This window comes from Kogia breviceps, chromosome 18 (genome assembly GCF_026419965.1).
Source record: "Kogia breviceps isolate mKogBre1 chromosome 18, mKogBre1 haplotype 1, whole genome shotgun sequence".
NCBI classification, from domain to species: domain Eukaryota; kingdom Metazoa; phylum Chordata; class Mammalia; order Artiodactyla; family Physeteridae; genus Kogia; species Kogia breviceps.
The window spans coordinates 27915491-27935548 of NC_081327.1; the positions used below are offsets into that span (position 1 = coordinate 27915491).

The 20058-nt window shown below is 46.3% G+C and overlaps 2 protein-coding genes across 11 annotated transcripts in view; one reads left to right on the forward strand and one right to left on the reverse strand.

Moving 5' to 3' along the window:
* Positions 1-3683: 3683 nt before the first annotated feature.
* On the reverse strand, positions 3684-14667 carry LOC131744334 (uncharacterized). 2 transcript variants are annotated; one of them, XM_067020101.1, is made up of 3 exons: positions 14600-14667; positions 10820-10989; positions 3684-7151 (listed from the first exon to the last, which is right to left on the reverse strand). In XM_067020101.1, the coding sequence occupies exons 2-3, from the start codon at positions 10984-10986 to the stop codon at positions 6881-6883; spliced, it is 438 nt and encodes a 145-aa protein (XP_066876202.1). In that variant the 5' UTR covers positions 10987-10989; positions 14600-14667; the 3' UTR covers positions 3684-6880. The 2 variants fall into 2 exon arrangements, with proteins under 2 accessions (XP_066876202.1, XP_066876203.1); XM_067020102.1 differs by lacking the exon at positions 14600-14667 and having other exon boundaries at positions 3688-7151; positions 10820-11025.
* Positions 6705-20058, forward strand: part of CHD9 (chromodomain helicase DNA binding protein 9) — a 244763-nt gene continuing 231409 nt past the window's right edge. For 8 of the 9 annotated variants that reach the window (XM_059043684.2, XM_059043692.2, XM_059043691.2 and 5 more), the window contains exon 1: positions 6705-6885. The gene's annotated coding sequence lies outside the window, so the exon portion shown is untranslated. Of the gene's footprint in view, positions 6886-14719; positions 14884-20058 lie in introns of those variants that run through there. The other variant, XM_067020095.1, reaches the window with a different exon arrangement.

The window sequence follows — 20058 nt, forward strand, 5'->3', positions numbered from 1 at the left end:
AAGCCCTAATATTGTATCTTTAAGACGTGATGGATGTTCATTAAACTTATTGTGATGATCATTTCATGATGTGTAAAATCCAAAACATTATGCTGTACACCTTGAACTTATACAGTGTTATATATCAATTATATCTCAATAAAACTAGAAGGAAAAATACATAAATAAATAAATAAATAAACAAATTAGCAGGTACCAAGTGCTACTTGGTACCAAGTACAGTGTACATTCATCATGTTGTTCCATCCTCACAACTCTAAGAGGCAGGTTGTGTTATTTAATCCTCATGTGACAGATGGAGACACTGAGGCACAGAGAAGTTGAATAATTTAAGGTCTAACAGCCTGGAAATAGCAGGGCTGAGATTAGAACCCAGGTCATCCGGATTCCACTGTATCACTACGTTCATTTTATCTCTTTTAAAGACCCCACCGAGCCATCTTCATAAACCATCATAGGTGTCATCAGTTTGGTAGGCCTGTCATTGCTCTTTTTTTAAAAAAAATAAATTTATTTACTTTTGGCTGTGTTGGGTCTTCGTTGCTGCACACAGGCTTTCTCTAGTTGCGGCGATCGGGGGCTACTCTTCACTGCTGTGCGCAGGCTTCTTATCGCGGTGGTTTCTCTTGTTGTGGAGCACGGGCTGTAGGTGCGCGGGCTTCAGTAGTTGTGGCTCGCGGGCTCTAGAGCGCAGGCTCAGTCATTGTGGCGCACGGGCTTAGCTGCTCCACGGCATGTGGGATCTTCCCGGACCAGGGCTCGAACCCGTGTCCCCTGCATTGGCAGGTGGATTCTTAACCACTGTGTCACCAGGGAAGCCCTGTCATTGCTCTTTTAATCTGGGACACATGGGTAAAAGTTTTCAAAGGTGTGAACGAATGCTCTATATTTGACTCCTCTTTTATTTTCTGATCACCTCGCTTTCTTTTTCCTAACTCCAAAAGGGGCCCGATAATTCTGGTGCAGCTCCCAGGAAGCTGCAAAGAGGATCAAGCAGGTCCATGTAGTACATTTTCAGAGAAGCACAGACTGTATTCTTCCCTGAGTATGCACACAGCAGTCAAAGGTGACACCAACTCCATTCACTTCCAGAGGGGTGGGTACATGCCAGCCTCGGATGTTTTACACACGTCCTCTCGTTTATTCCTCACAATCAAACAGTCCTATGAAGGAGTATTGTTAAGCCACGCTAGAGGGGGAATAACTGAGTCCAGAGTGGTTAGGTCAGTGGCCTGAGGTCACGTACGTGGTTGGCAGCCAGCTCAGGAGGCTGCCTGCACACCCTGTGACCTTCCCACTCCTTGTCCCCTCCTGCTGCCACCCCCGCTGCTTCTGGTTAACACCGTTCATCTTCCTGGACTTAGGCCTTCAGTGATCCACAGGAATGTGGTAAGATTCCCTGTAAATCACCTTTCTTTGAATGAGCTTCTTGCCAGCCGGGCTGACAGAGTGACAATTAAGAGGAGATTATAATGCTGTCCATTTACCTCTCCCATATAAACGCCAAAGTACATTTTGAGGGTGTCAAGTAGGGTGGTTCCATTTGCCTTCCAGTTAAGAAGCCCTAATTAAGGCAAATCCTCGTTTGAATGCTGGGATCCTAAGCCAACAAGTCTCTTGTGAAGCCTCCAAATTAGTCATGCTTATCCCAAGTCAGCACAAAAGACAGGCAACAGGAGAACCAAGGAGACAGATAAAACCCTCAGGTTGGGCTTGGGTGAGTATAGAGGTGTGGTTGGTAAGACAGATGAGGGCCCTTTTCTGAGCGAACCTGGTGAGCAGCCTTGTCTTGTCTGTGACACTCACACCCAGGACTGCATGTGAAATTAAAATGGGAGTCCTTGTTCAAAAATGATTAAGAATTTCAAGATGGTGACAACAGAAGTTTAAATGAAGCATAAGGCCTGTAAAGCCAGACCTACCCACACCTAACCTCTTCCTCAACTTTCTCAGAGATGGATTCACCTCTGATGAAGACTCTAATTTGCCAGATCACTAGCTGGCTCTGCCTAGGGGACGTTGCCCTAGGAATAGAATGAGGTCAGCAGAAAGATAAGGAAAGAGAAATGGACCACCCAATGATGGTTGGGACCACAGTAGGATACTTTCAAAATATTTTCAGCTTTAAAATGCTTCCTTGGGACTTCCCTGGTGGCGCAGTGGTTAAGAATCCGCCTGCCAATGCAGGCGACATGGGTTCGAGCCCTGGTCCGGGAAGATCCCACACGCCACGGAGCAACTAAGCCCGTGCGCCACGGCTACTGAGCCTCTGCTCTAGAGCCCATGTGCCACAACTACTGAAGCCCGCTCGCCTAGAGCCCATGCTCCACAACAAGAGAAGCCACTGCAGTGAGAAGCCCGCGCACCTCAACAAAGAGCAGCCCCCGCTCGCCACAACCAGAGAAAGGCCACACACAGCAACAGAGAGCCAACGCAGCCAAAAACAAATAAGTAAAATAAATAAATATTTTTTAAAAATAAAAATAAAATAAAATGCTTCCTTGACTTTTACCACCTACAAAACATAGCACACAGAAAATATCAACATAAAAAACACAAATAAAAACTAATGATAATACCATATGTTGGCAAAGCTTCAGAGCAACTGGAACTCTCATATGCTGCTGGTGGGAATGCAAAATGGTAAAGCCACTCTGGAAAACCGTCTGGCAGTTCCTCATAAGGTTAAACATACATTTCCCATAGACTATTTACCTGTATCAGTCTTCTCAGGCTGCCGTAACAAAATGCCACAAACTCAGAAGCTTAAACAATAGACATTTTCTCACAGGTCTTGAGCTAGAAGTCCATAACCAAGGTGTTGGCAAATTTGGTTTCTGGTGAGAGCTCTTTTCCTGGTTTGCAGATGGACACCTTCTTGATGCATCTCTACATGGTCGTTCCCCTGTGCTCACAAAGAGAGAGAACTCTGGTGTCCCTTTTTCTTATAAGGACACTAGTTCAGTGAGATTAGGGATGACCTCATCTAACCTAATTACCTCCATAAAAGCCCTATCTCCAAATGCAGTCACACCGGGGATTGGGGTTTCAACATATGCATCTGGGGGGGACCACATATCCAGTCCATAACATTACCCTAGGGAAATGAAAACCTATGTTCACACAAATATTTAGAGCAGCTCTATTAATAATCAATAACTAGAAACAACCCAAATGTGAATGGATAAACTGTGGTACATTCATACAGCACAGTGTTACTCAGCAATAAAAAGGAAAGACTGTCATTACACATAACGTAATTTCAAAGATGTTCATGAGTGAAAGAAGCCTAAAGGTTACCTACTGTTTGATTTCATTTATATGACATTCTCAAAAAGACAAAAATATAAGGATGGAGAACACGTCGGTGGTGTTACTCCAAAGTGATGGCTTAAGGGTTTTTGGTGTTCTGTGTCCTAATTGTGGTGGTAGTTACACAAATCTAAACACGTGTTGAAATTCATAGAATTGTACCTGAAAATTTTTAAAGTCAAATTTGCTCTATAGTAATTTAAGGAAAAAATGTTAAGATCATCCAAACAAAAAAATAAATAAAAACTGTTTGCCAGGAGGCCTAGGAGCTTATTTGCCATCTGGTCCTAGTTCTCAAGATCATTTAAAATCCTTTCTCTCCTGCTTTTCATTTGAACAAACAAACAAACAAACAAACACACCTGCCCTTAATTTAGCTTAACAGCTGTTTATTGAGCCACATGCTACAAGGTTCCATGTGGGGTGTTGCGCGGTTTCCAGAACCTTAGTGAATTGTAATTCAGGAGACCTGGATGTGGAAGCAGAGGGGGCCGTGTGCAGAGGGTCACCTTACAGCTATGACTGTAGCGCAGAAGAGTGGCCGGCCCAAGGCACCCTGCAGGAAGGGAGTTGGGGCCGTAAGCACCCCAACCTCATTTTCCTCCCTCCTTCCAATCCCTCCCAGGGCTTCCATTGGCCAAACCCAACTTGAGGCCAGTGGACATAGAAGCCTTCGGTCTTGCCCATTTAGGTCACCCTCCCAGGATGCAGAGCAGGGTGGAAAAGGAGAGCAGATGTGGAGTGGTAAACAAACCATCTAGCACAATCCACGTGGATCCTTTTCTCAGGGCATAGAATCTGTTGGGGAAGGCAACATCTTTGCAGGGAATTAAACCATGAGGCAGAATGCAGGAAGTGCTTTAATACAGGAAAAAGGTCACACTGGGAAAAGGGGATAGGGAAGGGATTCCTCTAGCTGGACTCAGAAGGATAAGCAGAATATTGTCTGGTAGAGGAGGAAAGGACATCCTGGCCAAAACAAAAAACTGCAAATCCCTCCTGAGGAGTTCAGTTCAATTTACCATTTGTTTATGGAAAGGCAGCTAATGGTCATGATTAGAAGCATCAGATTCAGCCTGAGAAGAAACTGAGATTGAATACTAACTCTACAGTGTACATGTTGTGTGGCCTTCAGCAAGTTGTTTAACCTCTCTGACTCTCAGTTTCCTGGACTTTTGGGAAGAGTCAATGAAACAGCATATATGTCATCCTGCTGATACACCTCATAATATCTGGCAGGGTTTGCAGATGCCGTTCATGACCAAAAAGTGACTAAACTTACTTCTGCTGTAAGCATATATGACCCCAAAAGTCAAGTTTCCATTTAGTCCGAGGGCCAGCCTCGCACGACCAAGTGACCTTCCTGGGATAGGCACCTGCCCCTTTGTTGTTGGTCTCTGGCATCCTAGCTTCCTTCCTTCTCTACCCCTCCTTCTGTCAGGGTCCTGACATCCTGCCCATGCCCCTGGTGACCCATTTCCAGCTCCATCCACTTTGGAAAATAGAGGATTCTCACCCTCTTTCTTGCTTTTTGGCCAAGCCACGTGGCTTGAGGGATCTTAGTTCCCCGACCAGGGATTGAACCCTGGCCATGGCAGTGAAAGCACCAAGTCTTAACCACTGGACGGCCAGGGGATTTCCCTCACCCTCTTTAATGGAGCAACCTTCTAGAAGATAAACAAGCCCTCACCTATTAAAAATAGGCTACATCTCATAACATTATGAATTTATTAAAAAGCAAAATGCAGCACACCAAATTCTCCCTTTGAAGGAAAGAGTGGACAGAACAAGAGCACAGAGGGATCAAAATGAGAGGCCCTTGTTCATGCTGTCCCGTATCTAAAACACAGTGCCCGGCATGGTTACCCAGATGCTCCATCAACAGCAGCGGAGTGCTCAGAGGCAAAGGTTCTGCAGGCAGGCAATCCAAATTCAGGTCCTGGCCACACCGCTTGCTAATTCTCCCACCCAAGGCAAATTACTTAAGCATTATGAGTCTCAGTTTCTTCATCAATAAAATGGGTAAAATAAAAGTGATTACTTCATAGGATTATTGTGAGGATTCAACTAGTCAATCTAAAATTCTTAGTGCCTAATACATTACAGATTATTATTATTATTATCGACACTACTTTTACCTATCCAACATGGCACAGACCCTCAAGGAGATCACCTATGGAGAACCTATGCAGAAAACAGACCTGTTGATAACCACAGTTTCCAAAGCACTGTGATTAGTGGGAATGAACAAAATGCTAGAAGAACTCGGTGGAGAGTTCTTTTTAAAGTCCTTAGGAAACCTTTAACCTCATCAGGTGATGCCTGGCATCAGACTTGCAGAGGTTATAATCTATGTCTTTGCTTGGGCAAGCTTTGGGCCAAAGTGGGGTGGTGTGTAGGGGAGGAGGAGGGAGCGCTTGCAAGGACTGGAAGTGACTCAGAGACACTTTAAAGTGACAGAATGGGAAGTGTACCTGTCAGCACTTCTCTGACCGATTCACCTTCACCAGGGCACGAGCCAGCCCTACGTAGGTTGGGGGTGGCCCCCGCCAGTCACACACACACACACACACACACACACACACACACACACACACACAGAGTGTGTGGCACATAGTAAGTGCTCAGCTAACATTTGTTTAAGGAAGAAATAAATGAAATGTACATACTTTCAGTAAGCCACCATTTTCCTGACCTTAATAATCAGCTAATAGGTTCTCAGCCTAGGGCAGTGCTCCTCCAACCTGGGAGACAACTGGAAATATGAAGGGGTGGTTTTGGTTGTCACAATGACTATGAGGTGTCTACTGGCATTTAGCGCCAGGGAGTGAGGGAAGTAAATGTCCTGTAGTGCCAAGGAAGGCCTCAACCAAAGAAATGTCAATGTCACCCGGGTCAGAAACATAACTTGGGTTGCCAGCTCCTTAGGGACCTGTGTCTCCGGGTGTGACAAAGCCTGGGTGTTTAATAAAGATCAGCTAAAGAGACAGGAGGGAACAGAGTTGGAGGGCAAGGGGGTGGGGAGGTGAGGCTTGTGAGGCGGGGCAAAAAGATAGGGTTGCTAGTAGGGAAAATGCCTCCCTGGGCTTGAGAGAAACTCAGTCCTTTGCATCTTCTGATGCTCACAGTGCATTTTAACGAGAGGCTCTGCCACACTGGGGTGTACTGAAAGCTTTTGGATGAAAGGCAAGATCCCTGAGTCCCGCCAGGAAAATCCCACTATGCATTCCAGGCCAGCAGCCACGGCCTGGCTGCCCCTCCGTGCACCCAAAAGAAAGTTCAGCAAGTTCTGCTCTCAATGCTCTCTAGAGTGAAGGTGATCCCACCCAGCCGGGATTTGCGCCCGGCGCGCGCAGCGTGTAGGAAAACCGCCCAATTGGGAAGCCCGGGCTGCATTTCCGCCCGAGACTGATTGCGCTCGCACCTCCCAGCCGGCGCCCCGCGCCCACTAGGTGGCGCCTGCGCTCTAGTGGGCGCCTCTCCGGCGCAGACGAAAACGACCGCGGAGCCCGGCGACAGATCGAACCGGAGTCTCAGGATTGCGGGCACCGGAGGGCAGCGCCGACAGTCAAGGTAGGATTCCTGAGCCTCGGGCGTTTCCCGCGAACCTCTGTGGTGAGGCGTGGGCAGCGTGGCGGCCGCCGAGTCCTGCCGACGGTCTCCGCGGACGACCAGACAGGTCGGAGCGGCCGCACGTGTCGTTGCCTGTGCGGACCTGGAGACCCGCAGTCGTCAAGCTGGGCCTAGGGGCAGAGCTGGATGCCAGGTCGCTCGCACGCAAACATCCTCCACTAGCTGGTTCCTCTGGAGAGACTGCCCGAATCCCCGAACAGCCAGTCCTAGGAGGAGAAAAGAGTTACTGCCACCCAGAGCGACTTCAGCTTTGGAGCTGAGTGCTAAAAAGATCCAAAGCACCATTTCTCCAACTTGCCTGCCCATTGGTGCTTGGGGAGCATTAAAAAATACTGATGCCCCGTTTCCCTCCCACCCCACCTGCCTCTGAGACTCAGATGTTGGAGGTCTGTGTTGGGGCCTGGGCATCTGGACATTTAAAAGCTTCCCAGGAGATTCCCAGCTAGCAGCCAAGTGTGAGGATCCTTGATTTAAAGGGTTAGAGAAAAAGGAGGACGGTTGTTGCAGCCCAGAATGCTGATTCTTCTCCTCCTCCTCCTTCTTCTTTAACATGCCTTTTAAGCAGGAAATATCTCCACCTTTGAGCTGTCAAACCCAAGATAACAAACCAACATCTTCCCTCCCAATAGGGCTGGTTCTGAAAGGGTTGAACTCGAAAGTGGGCAGGGAACAGAAAGACACAGATGTAGAATATGAGAAAAGACTCATGAGAGAGGTGGGTTTCTTTTTACCCAGATCCTACAAAAGTTCAGGGGGCCTCCTGGAGCAGCCCTCATCATATTAGTAAATGCTACATTTACACCAAAGCAGTTATGAGCATAGGCTTGGAGTTCCCAGAGCCAGCCCTTCCTGGGCTGTGTGACGCTTGAAAACTCATGGAACCACTCCTAGCCTCAGTTCCTTCGTCTGCAAAATGGGTACGATAGTATAATATAAAAACTCTTATTAGAGTTGCCATGGGAATTATTGCCCATAAGAGGTAATGTTTACTACGGACCTGCCTGTGCCTGGCACAGTGCTAAATGCTTTCTTCGCATGGCCACATCAACTCATCACCATAACCCACAAGTTACTACTATAACTACCCCATTTGATAGTGAAGGAAACTGGGGCTCAGAGAGGTCAAATAACTAATAAGAGGTTAAATAACTAATAAAAGGCAGGTCCTGTGTTTGAACCCACGCAGTCTGATTCCAGAGCCCATGGCAAAAGTACAATAATCTGCCGTTTCCCTTGTTGACAGAGGAAACAGAAAAAGCACTTAGTACAGGGCAGCTCGTGGTGCCTGCTGTCATTGCTGCCAACGAAGCACTTTCACTGAATTGACTCATGTGTTCATTTAAACTGGATTTATTATTGAGAGCCTACTATGTGCCAGGCTATCTTCCAGGCGCTAGAGATAAAACGATAAGACAGAGGTAAACCAGTCCTCAGTGAACTCACACGCTAGTGAATGAGAGAAATGGGAAGAAAGTATACTGGATCCTCATTATTTGCAGATTCCATATTTGCAAATTCTCCCACTCGCTAAAATTTATTTGTAACCCCCAAATCAATAGCCACAGCGCTTCTCATGGTCATTCGTGGACGCAAACAGTGGCAAAAAATTTGAGTCGCTCAACACACGTGTTCCCAGCTGAGGTCAAAACAAGATGACACCGCTTTCTTGTTTCAGCTCTCAGAACTGTGAACAAGTGTCCTTTTTGTGGTCTCCTTAGTGCCATGGTGTTTTTTGTTTGTTTGTTTGTTTTGCATTTTTGTGCTTTCTGTTGGTGATTTTGCTGTTTAAAATCACCCCCAAACATAGTGCTGAAGTGCTGTCCAGTGTTCCCAAGCACAAGAAGGCTGTGATGTGCCTTATGGAGAAAATGTGTGTTAGATAAGCTTTGTTCAGGCATGAGTTGTAGTAGTATTGGCTGTGAGTTCAATGTGAATGAATCAACAACATATATTAAATAAGGGGTCCTGAAACAGAAACACACGTAAAATAAGGTTAGGTATTGATCTGTTGATGAAAATGTGACCAGAGGCTTGCAGAAACCTAACCTTAGGTTTTTCCTTTAGGAGCAATAGATCAAAAACCATTCTTAGCTCACAGGTTGTACAAAAACAGGCAGTGGGGCCGTGGGCTGTAGTTTGCTGACTCGATCTAGAATCATTGACCTAAGTGTCAGAAGGAGACTAAATGTCCTCCTGGTTGAATTCTTACCTGATTCATGAATCTCCATGGAACATTCTCACCCATTTCTCAAGCACCACAGTTAAACTGTGCCATAGCTGGGGTTTCTCCAAAGTAGATCATGAGACCAGGACTTGGATGCCCGGAATTCATTTGGGAGGTGATCCCAGAAAACCCAGTGAGAGTGAAACGGACCGGAGAAGGGAGGAGAGCCAGTAAAGGATGCGTCGATGAGTGAGTTACCTTGCGGCAAACGGCTCAGTATCTCTGGGGCTGCTCGGAGACACTGTGCGTCCCAGCAAACCCCCAACTTCTGCGTGCGGTCGGGAGTACGCAGCCTGCCGCCAGAAAATGTCTTCGAGTAGAAAGAAGTGAGAGGCAGGGAGTGTGTCCGGAAACTGTCTGCAGGTTTCCTCCGGGGGGCGCTGGGGAGCGCGGTGGTCTATGAAATGTGTCTGACTGCTTTTTGAAGTGTGCTGATCATACCACTGGGTGCCTGGTGGGATGATTCGATGTGGCAGAGCACTGTAGTGCTAAAGATGACGAAGCCTCATTCTTGGAGAGGTATTTCCTTTCTAAACCGTCCCTTTGATCCGGCCCTGCCTCTCTCCCTAGAGCAGGAGCTGCAACCACACTGGCCTTTCACTTCCTTAACCTTGCCAGACTCTGCCTTCTGACTACAGTCAACAAAAGAGGTCTCAGTGAAGGACCAGACCGTTTTTGTAACACTTGCTCGTCTCCCTTCTTACGGAAAAGGCAGCAGTCCTCAAATTCAGGGGATGGAACAGGCAACAGTAGCTAGCTAAGATTTAATAACATTGTTTTATGTTTATTTGTACAGTTTCCATCTATACATGGCAAGTGTTTCTGGCTTTGCCTTTACAGTAGTAATATAAAGTTTCCTTTCAAATAAATTTAGATAAATAATGTGTCTACTTAAAAATAGTATAAGTGCCGGAGCTTGTGCTCCGCAACGGGAGAGGCCACAACAGTGAGAGGCCCGCGTACCGCAAAAAATAAATAAATAAATAAATAAATAGTATAAGTGGTATGAGATTATAATAAAAAATAATAGTTGCTACCACTTGCTGAGCGCATACTGTGTGCTGGGCGCTATCCTAAGCCCTTTGCATGTATAATTTAATCAATCTTCACCACAGTCACATGGGTTAAGTACTATTTGAGGTAGGTACTATTATTAGCGAGAAAACAGGCATGGGAAGGTAAGGTAACTTGCCCAAAGTTATGCAGCTAGTGACAGGACTGGAAAGTGAACCCAAGCGTTTCTGTCCCAGTTTGTGTTCCTAATCGCCGAGTTACACTGCTTCTCACAAACGTGACAGAGGAAAGAAGAAAAATGAAAGTGGTGATATTTGAACGACTGATATTAAAGGAAAACTGCCTTTAAAAGTTCCGCTTTTTTATCTCACCGAAATCTCTCTCCCTGTATCTGCCACTCCTTGGTTGTCATACTTTCTTCTGGAGCCCCAGGGAACAAATCTCTCCCCTTTGCATCACTGCAGCCCTTCAGGTATTTGGTGACAGGGAACTGGTTGCCCCCACCCCCCATCTTCCCTGCTCTAGATTAAACATTGCCCATTCCTTCCGCTTGTTTCCGGTCATGTGTACTTGGCGTCTTGCCCCAAGCACAGGATCTCTTTCTTCCTTATTCTTTTTTATTCCAACAGAACTTACTTTGGTCGCTGTAGCACTTTTCTTGCAGGCCTCCCACAGCTCATTCCGGGCTCGGGGTAGCGGGCTGTGGTCGGGGTGATTGGCGTGGCAAAGCGCAGCTGGCTGGCAATGTCAGGAGAAGAACCCCTCAGGGCCAGGATGACAGGGGGCTGGAGGCTGCGGCTCATGCTCTGCGGGTCAGAGATGGAGTGCCTTTAGTGCACATGGAACTGATCAGGCTAAAAAGGACAGAATCACCAAATTCACAGCAGCCTGGTGAGGAAGCCAGACCACAAATATATTAAATCACAATGGGACAAGCACCGTGAAGCAGCCTGAACACTTCATGTCAGCCTATCTGCCCATTCTTTCCCCTGTAGGAAAGTCACAGGGGATGCCAGATTCTACTTAGAAGCTTGGCATTCCTGGAATCCAAACAAGGTGAACAAGATGAATGATTTTAATAGCCAGGATGGCCTAAGATATTTGTGTCCTCTGAGGGGTACAGTGGTCCAGAATGGCAGCACTCCTGGCCTGATTCCCCATGTCTGCTCGTGATAGACGTGACTAATCAATTACCGAGTCTTTGCCTTCCTACTGCTCCCTGGACCAACCTTAAGATCCCTATCAAGAGAGAATTCTGGGAAGCTCTGAGCTGCCTGGAATGCTCAAGGGATTCTCATTACCCTGGACAATGTGGGAGAAGATAGACTCTCAAAGACTTGCTCTTTCTTACCCTCTTTTCTCAGCTCCTCAGACATCACCATTTCTCTCTACCTAATATTTTTCAGCTTATGTTAATACAATTGGCTTTTTTTTTTTTTCCATTGTCAAGTCTTGATTTGATTTCCAGGCCTTGCTCTTCCTGCTTTGTCCAGAGGCACATCCTGTCCTGTCCTTAAGAACTTTTGCAGATCAGTCATCACAGACAATTTGTATGCATTCTACTGATACACTGTCCCCACATTTTGGGGTGACTTGCTGTGTACCTCCAAGTAACAGCTTCTTGCAACCAAGAAGCAGCTTTCTGGGATATTGAGTTTTGCTCCATTATAGAATCGGCAGCATCACAATTTGAAGCTGTTACTACTGTTACCACTCGTCTGTTGCTGAGGACTGGGATACAGGGGGGACTGGAGAGGGAGGGGGTGGAAGAGGAGGCTTAAGGCACTAAATCCAAATTATTGAGTTTGCTGCTTATGAGCATTGGTTATGCTTATCCAAAGAGTTAGGAGTCCTGTTATTTTGGAGCAAGCAGACCTTTTGCCAGCCTTTAAAAAATGTACATTTTGTTGGGCTTCCCTGGTGGCACAGTGGTTGAGGGCCTGCCTGCCGATGCAGGGGACACGGGTTGGTGCCCCGGACCGGGAAGATCCCACATGCCGTGGAGCCTGTGCTCCACAACGGGAGAGGCCACAACAGTGACAGGCCTGCGTAACGCAAAAAAAAAAAAAAAAGTACATTTTGTTAAACAACAGGACCTACTGTATGGCACAGGCAACTATACTCAATATCTTGTAATAGGGCTTCCCTGGTGGCGCAGTGGTTGAGAGTCCGCCTGCCGATGCAGGGGACGCGGGTTCGTGCCCCGGACCGGGAAGATCCCACATCCCACATGCCGCGGAGCGGCTGGGCCCGTGAGCCATGGCCGCTGAGCCTGTGCGTCCGGAGCCTGTGCTCCGCAACGGGAGAGGCCACGGCAGTGAGAGGCCCGCGTACCAAAAAAAAAAAATATCTCGTAATAACCTATAATGGAAAAGAATATATATATATACACACACGTATATGTTCGTATGTATAACGGAATCACTTTACTGTACACTTGAAACTAACACAACATTGTAAATTAACTCTACTTCAATTTTTAAAAATGTACGTTTTGTGCATAACCTCTTTTCCCACTCATATGAAGAACCTTGACTTACATAAAGGAAGATAAAATGCATATAGAGAATTTGTGGCTCCTGGGGCTGCTGAGAAGGGCCTCCTTGAGCTCCTCAAGAGGAAAAGTGGGCCCTGGCCCTCAGGGGCTGCCCAGTCTGACAGGGGAGATCCACTTCTCACATTAGGAAAGCTGCCAGTCTAATGAGAGAGGCCCAGTCCCTAACCTCAAGGAGGCTGATGGAGGAGAGGCATGCAGTGTCCTTGGAGTGAACTGTCTCCCTCCCTGCAGATTCTGCTGTATCTGCTGCTTCTCTTCAGTCTGTCACCAGGCAGGTGGTGCGCCTGACTTCATTCACAGCTCCGCTACAGCTGTGCAAATGCGCACCAGAAGGCCAGGGGTTCTGAGGGTCAACCCAGGAATTTGTTTGTTTTCAATAGACTTTATTTTTTTAGACCAGTTTAGATTTACAGAGAAATTGAGACGATAGTACAGAGAGTTCCCATATACCCCACACCCAGGTCCCCCTACTAACCGTTTGTTAACCCATAGTCCATTAGTTATAATTAACGAACCATACTGATACATTGTTAATAATGCAAGCCCATAGTTTATTCAGATTTTCTTAGTGTTCACCTAATGTCCTTTTTCTATTCCAGGATCTTGTCCAGTGTCCTACATTGCATTTAGTTGTCGTGTCTCCTTAGGCTCTTGTTGGCTGTGACAGTGTTTCAGAACTCCCTTGTTTTGGATGACCTTGCCAGTTTTGAGGGGGACCAGTCAGATGTACTGTAGAATACCCTGCTATTGGAATTTGTGTGATATTTTTCTCATGGTTGGACTAGGGTTATGGGTTTTGGAGAGGAAGACCACAGAAATAAAGTGCCTTTTTTCATCACATCACATGACGTGTCCATAATATCAACATGACTTACCACTGTTGCTACTACCCTGGATCACCTGGCTGAGGTAGCATTTGTCAGGTTTCTCTGTGAAGTTACTCTGTTTCCCCTGTTCCATACTGTTCTCTTGGAAGGAAGTTTTTTTTTTTTTTTTTTTTGCTGCACTGTGCACGATGTGGGATCTTAGTTCCCCGACCAGGGATTGAACCCGCACCCACTGCATTGGAAGTGCAGAGTCTTAACTACTGGACCGCCAGGGAAGTCCAGGAAGATTATTATGTGCAGCCCACGCTTAAGGGAGTGGGCAGTCTGTCCCCCGTACTTTAGGGTCATGTGTCTACATAATTTATTTAGAATTCTTCATGGGAGTTTGGGCTCTTCTCTCCCACTGATTAATTTTTTTAAAAATTTGTAATAGTATGGACTTGTGGATTTTATTTTATACCCCAGGCTATAATCCAATACTACTTTGTTTTGTTGCTCAAATTATTCCAGCTTTGGCTACTGGGAATGGAATTTATGTTTTTAAACTAGCTCCTGAGGGCTTTCTTATATGTATTCCAGTTTGGGACCCATGTAGGCCTGGGTTCACACTCCAGCCTCACCACTAACTGGCTGTGTGTGTGTCTGTGTGTGTCTGTGTGTGTACGTGCGCCCTCTCTCTTGACAGGTTGCTTTATCACTGGGGCGTCGGTTTTCCCAGCTGAAAGTGGAGCTGAGATTGCTACCTGCCACTTAAGGTTATTAAGATGCATTTAGTAAGTACTCTGTCACTAGAAGTTGTTATTATTGTCAGTTCACAATCCGTCTGCATCTGGCTCCAGAACGTTACAAATCAAGGCCAAGTATGCCTTTACAGTGCTTCCCTTCCAAGACCACAGGCTGGTGTGGCAGAGAAGTTCCTGCCCGGGATAGGATACCCTTCTCCCAGGTCGCCTCCCCTCCCTGCCAACCCAGCCTCCTCTCCCAACTTCCGCCCCTCAGTCACACCACACGCCTGCGAAACAAACAACTCACCTAGATGCCCTCCACCAGTTCACACAGCTGCACGTCCTCACTCCCTCAAACCCCCCTTAAACACCACTTCCTCTGTGACACCGCTCAGCAGCCAAGCAAGAAGTCCCGCCTCCCTCCTCCACTGAACCGCCAGAGCTCCTGGCAGTTGTGTCCACTCCTGCCCAAAAGCCCTTACCACTTTAGACCCTGCGTCCTCCTCAGCAATCCTTGTCTGTGTTCATCTTTCTCTCCCGCCTGCGCACGCTGGGCTCCCACACCAGCCTGTGGTCTTGTCGGCACCTGTGGTAAGTTTTGACAAGACAGAAGAATTAGGGGAAGGGCCATTTCCTCGGTGGTTACTGGGCCTAACTGGACTCCTCAGAGGTCGAGATGCTGACCCTAGGTCACTTCCACTTTTATGTACCGGTATATGTATATTTTTAATTATGGTAAAATATGCAGGGCATAAAATTTACCATTTTAACCATTTTATTTATTTATTTTTAATTTTTAAAAAATTTATTTTATTTTTGGCTGCGTTGGGTCTTTGCTGCTGCGCTCGGGCTTTTTTCTGTTTGTGGCGAGCGGGGGTTACTCTTCGTTGCGGTGCGCGGGCTTCTCATTGCGGGGACTTCTCTTGTTGCGGAGCACGGGCTCTAGGGCACACCGGCTTCAGTAGCTGTGGCACACGGGCTCAGTAGTTGTGGCTCACGGACTCTAGAGAGCAGGTTCAGTAGTTGTGATGCACGGGCTTAGTTGCTCCGCGGCATGTGGGAATCTTCCTGGACCAGGGCTCAAACCCGTGTCCCCTGTGTTGGCAGGTGCATTCTTAACCACTGCACCACCAGGGAAGCCCCCATTTTAACCATTTTAAAGTGTGCAGTTCGGTGGCATTAAGTACATTTACATTGTTTTAAAACCAGCCATCATCACAATCCATCTCCGGGTGGTTCCAGAACTTTTTCATCTTCCTAAATAGAAACTCCATACTCATTAAACAATGGGTTTAATTGTTTAATTAATTTTAATTTCCTCCCCATTTTCTCCTTCCTACAGCCTCTGACAACCACCATTCCACTTTCTGTCTCTATGATTTTTGACAACTCTAGGTACCTTACATATAAGGATGGATCATTCGATCATTGTCCTTATGTGACTGGCTTATTTCACTTCATATAATGTCTTTAAGGTTCATTCGTGTTGTAGCATATGTCAGGATTTCCTTCCTTTTTAAGGCTGAATTATATTCTGTTGTTTGCATATACAGCATTTGATTTATCCATTTATCTGTTGATGGGCGTTTGGGTTGCTTCCACCTTTTGGCTATTGTGCATAATATGGCTATGAACATGGATGTACAAATATTTCTGCTTTTAATTATTTGGGGTATATACCCAGAATGGATCATAAGATAACTCTCTATTTTATCTTTTGAGGAATTGCTGGGATTTCCCTGGTGGTCCAGTGTTTAAGACTCTGTGCTCCCAAGTCAGGGGGCACAGGTTCAATCCCTGGTCGGGGAACTAAGATCCCACAGGCCACACAGCATGGCCAAAAATAATAAATAAAGGAAGGAAGGAAGGAAGGAATTGCCTACCATTTTCTACAGTGGCTGCACCTTTTTATGTTCCCACAAACAATGGGCAAAGGTTCCTATTTCCCCACATCCTTGCCAACACTTGTTATTTTGTTTTGTTTGTTTGTTTGTTTGTTTTTCATTAGTAGTTCTATTGTGGATTTGATTAGCATTTTCCTAATGATTAGGGATGTTGAGCATCTTTTCATATGCTTATTGGTCATTTGAATATCTGAAGAAATGTCTCTTCAAATCTTTTGCCCAATTTTTAATCAGTTTGAGTTTTTTGTTGTTTTGAGTCAGGAGTTCTGTGTGTATTCTGGATATTAATCCTTATCAGATATGTGATTTGCAAATATTTTCCCCCAGTCTGCTTTTTCACTCTGTTAGTAGTGTCCTTTGATAAACAGAAGTTTTTACTTTTGATGAAGTTCAGTTTTCCTATTTTTTCTTTTGTTGCCTGTGCTTTTGTTGTCATGTCCAAGAAATCATTGCCAATTCCAATGACATGAGGCTTTTTTTTTTCATGTTTTCTCATAAGAGTTTACATTTTCAGAGCCTATGTTTAGGTTTTTGATCCATTTTAGGTAATTTTTGTATATGGCATAAAGTGAAGGTCCAACTTCATTCTTTTGCACTTGGATATCCAGTTTTCCCAACACCATTTGTTGAAAAGACTGTCTTTTCCCCATTGAACTGTTTTGGCCCCTTGTTGAAATAAGGTCATAATGGTCATTTGACTATATATGTGAGGGTTTATTTCTAGGCTCTCTATTCTATTCCACTAGTTTATATGTCTGTCTGTATACCAGTAGCATATTGTTTTGATTACTGTACCTTTGTAATAAGTTTTGAAGTCATAAAGTTTGAGTTCTTCAGCTTTGTTCTTTTTCAAGATCATTTTGGCTATTTGGGGTTCCTTGAGATTCCTTATGAATTTTAGTATGGATTTTTTTTTTTTTTTTTTTTTTGCGGTACGCGGGCCTCTCACTGCTGTGGCCTCTCCCGTTGCGGAGCACAGGCTCCGGACGCACAGGCTCAGCGGCCATGGCTCACGGGCTTAGTTGCTCCGCGGCATGTGGGATCTTCCCGGACCAGGGCACGAACCCGTGTCTCCTGCATCGGCAGGCGGATTCTCAACCACTGCGCCACCAGGGAAGCCCAGTATGGACTTTTTTATTTCTGCAGAAAACGTCATTGGGATTGCATTGAATCTGTAGATCACTTTGAGTAGTAGTGTCATCTTAATATTAATCCATGAACATGGGATGTCTTTCCATTTATTTGTATCTTCTTTAATTTCTTTCAGTAATGTTTTGCATTTTTCAGTGTACAAGTCTTTCACCTCCGTGGTTAAGTTTAGTCCTAAATATTTTATTCTTCTTTGTGCTCACTTCTACTTTTTGAGGCTCCTGATACATTGCAAAATGAAGAAATACAAAACAAGATACCAGAGTGGTGGTCCATTTAAACTGTATGATCCTCTCAGTGTTTCTCAGGGGCAGCATATATAGAGAGAGTGATAGGATTATATAGTGTCAAAAGGCTAACTTGGAGTCCCTTCATAAATGTGAGGTCTCCCTATCTACTTACCACCACGTGGTGGGAGGAGAGGGCCTGGGTGGTCCCTGTTACTGGGGTAGGAGTGGGAATGGCATAATATTCTCTCAGGTGGGCCCTGCTGAGGGATCCAGCAAAGGCCTAAAGTCACCATAGGCCTAATCAAAGCATCTCCCCAGAATATGATGTTGAGACCATCCAGACCCCTTCAAAGCCTCAGGCTAGAAGACCCCAGAGTCCCAGTGTCATGGATACTTTCTACCTGGAACAAAAACGGTTATGGAGAGGTGCAGATGAAATAGAACAACCAGCTTACCGGCACCCGTAGTCTTGCTAACCCTGTGGGGATTTTGTCGGCTGTGGTGCTGGCCCACACCAGTTTCAATTTGAGGAGTTGTGTGAGGATAAAAGGTGAGGGAGCACAGCATGTGAGGGCCAGTCCCTGTTCAGGCATTTCCCACAACCTCCTGGAAGGCTCCTAAATGGCGGGCCTCTCCTCTTCAGTCATTCAGCTGTCTTAGGGCTTTCTCGGCCATTCTTTTTCAGGAATTGGATTTATTTTGCTTCTCATTTTTTTTGGCCTGTGGGGATGCACACACAACACAGCCACTCACACTCATGCACACACAAACCCCATTCTGTATCCCTGCTAACGGCTGCAGAATTCACAGGCTGCGATGTCTGGAGACACAGTCTCTGTCTCCTTTTCTCTCATCTTTCCTCCTTCTCCTTCCTGCTAGAGGCTGTTGTTGTCTCATCCCCAGCCGGAAGCTCCCTCTGTCTTGGGGCCAGGTTCCCGGCTACTAGCTCTACTCCAGATGCTGCTCCTACAGGCCCAGCCAACTCCTGTTTCCATAGCAACTGAAACTCATTTTCCCATCCCTGCATTTCCACTTTGGAAAGGAAACCCATAGTAGTCTTTTAAAAGAAAAAAAAAATTGAGCTACATCTGGCACCGTCAACTTGGACTGTACAGAATTCCTAGCTCCCCTGACTCCCTTGGTCCCCTAAAAACCCTCCCCTACTTTCCTCCGCCTGCCTCCACCCCTCCAAGTCCCAAGGCTCCTGGCTCAAAAGCAGGTTTGAGGAGAAGTCTGGGTGGGCCCTTTCTCTCTTTAAGTTAATGCAAGAGGACTCTGTGCTTTGCCAACCCAAGAAGAGGACGAAGTTAGAGGCTCTATTCCATTCCAGCAGGTGATGCTATCCTGTGTCATCAAGGGTATCTGTTTATTTACCTTCCCCCTGGCTGGCGAGGTCAGAGGTTGCCTGAATACGTCATTGTGTCCTCTCTGAAGATGAGGCACCCACCCACTCTCTGACTCTCGGGCAGCATGACTCTGAGGTTTTGAGCAAGATTTGATGACTATACTCCCAGTGTGGTGGCTTGGCTGGCATTACACATATAGGGACCTAGGAGTATGATGTGAAGGGGTTTGGGATAGCTCTCCCCTCTCCTACCCCCGACAGACTTTCCTTACTGACCTGGCCCATCCCTAGTGCCTGGAATTCCACCACTGGCTGTGAATGCCATTGGGCTCACACGCCGTTTTCTATTAAAAAGGTAAAGTGGGGCTTCCCTGGTGGCGCTGTGGTTGAGAGTCCGCCTGCCAATGCAGGGGACACGGGTTCGTGCCCTGGTCCGGGAAGATCCCACATGCCGCGGAGCGGCTAGGCCCATGAGCCATGGCTGCTGAGCCTGTGCGTCCGTCCGGAGCCTGTGCTCCGCAGCGGGAGAGGCCGCAACAGTGAGAGGCCCGCAAAAAAAAAAAAAAAAAGATAAAAAGGTAAAATGCATGTTAGGTTGTGGTCAGCTTGGACACTTCCACCCCTGTCACCATACCATGAACATGGGGCATGCTCAGTTAATGTTTGTTGGATTGAATTAATGTCTTAGCAAGCGTACAGTGGTTCAACAGATAACTTTCCCTGGATGGGCAGATTTTGGCAAGAAAGGATTTTCTCTATTATTATTAACCACTTTTAAAAACTATCCCACTCCCCTGAGCTGCCCACCGCTGTCAGTATGGATAACCGAGAGTCACATGCAAAGGGCAGGAATCAGTTTCTAGTAGAGCAGTTGGTTCTTCCGGCTGCTCAAAAAACAATGTGTGCGGGGAAAACAAGGAGCGTCATTAAACCCCTCCAAGGGGAAGACAGTGTTTTTCTAAACATGGGTCTTTATCTCTACAACACGCTACCACCACCCGCTCCTGCTGCCCACGTGAGCCGGGCTTTCAGAGTCACTCGTGCTGTGTTTTTGAACACAACGTGGGGGAAGAGCCTCCACGGTCTGTTCGGCTCTGGCTACGAAAAATACAAGCTGCGTCTGACTGAATGACAGAAA

Excerpts from the sequence above, each read along its gene's own strand:
- LOC131744334 (XM_067020101.1), bottom strand. The coding sequence starts at position 10,986 with ATGAGCCGCAGCCTCCAGCCCCCTGTCATCCTGGCCCTGAGGGGTTCT. Across the intron at positions 7,152-10,819 it reads AAAGTGCTACAGCGACCAAA|GACTGGCTGTTCGGGGATTC; the intron begins GTAAGTTCTGTT and ends TTCTCCTCCTAG.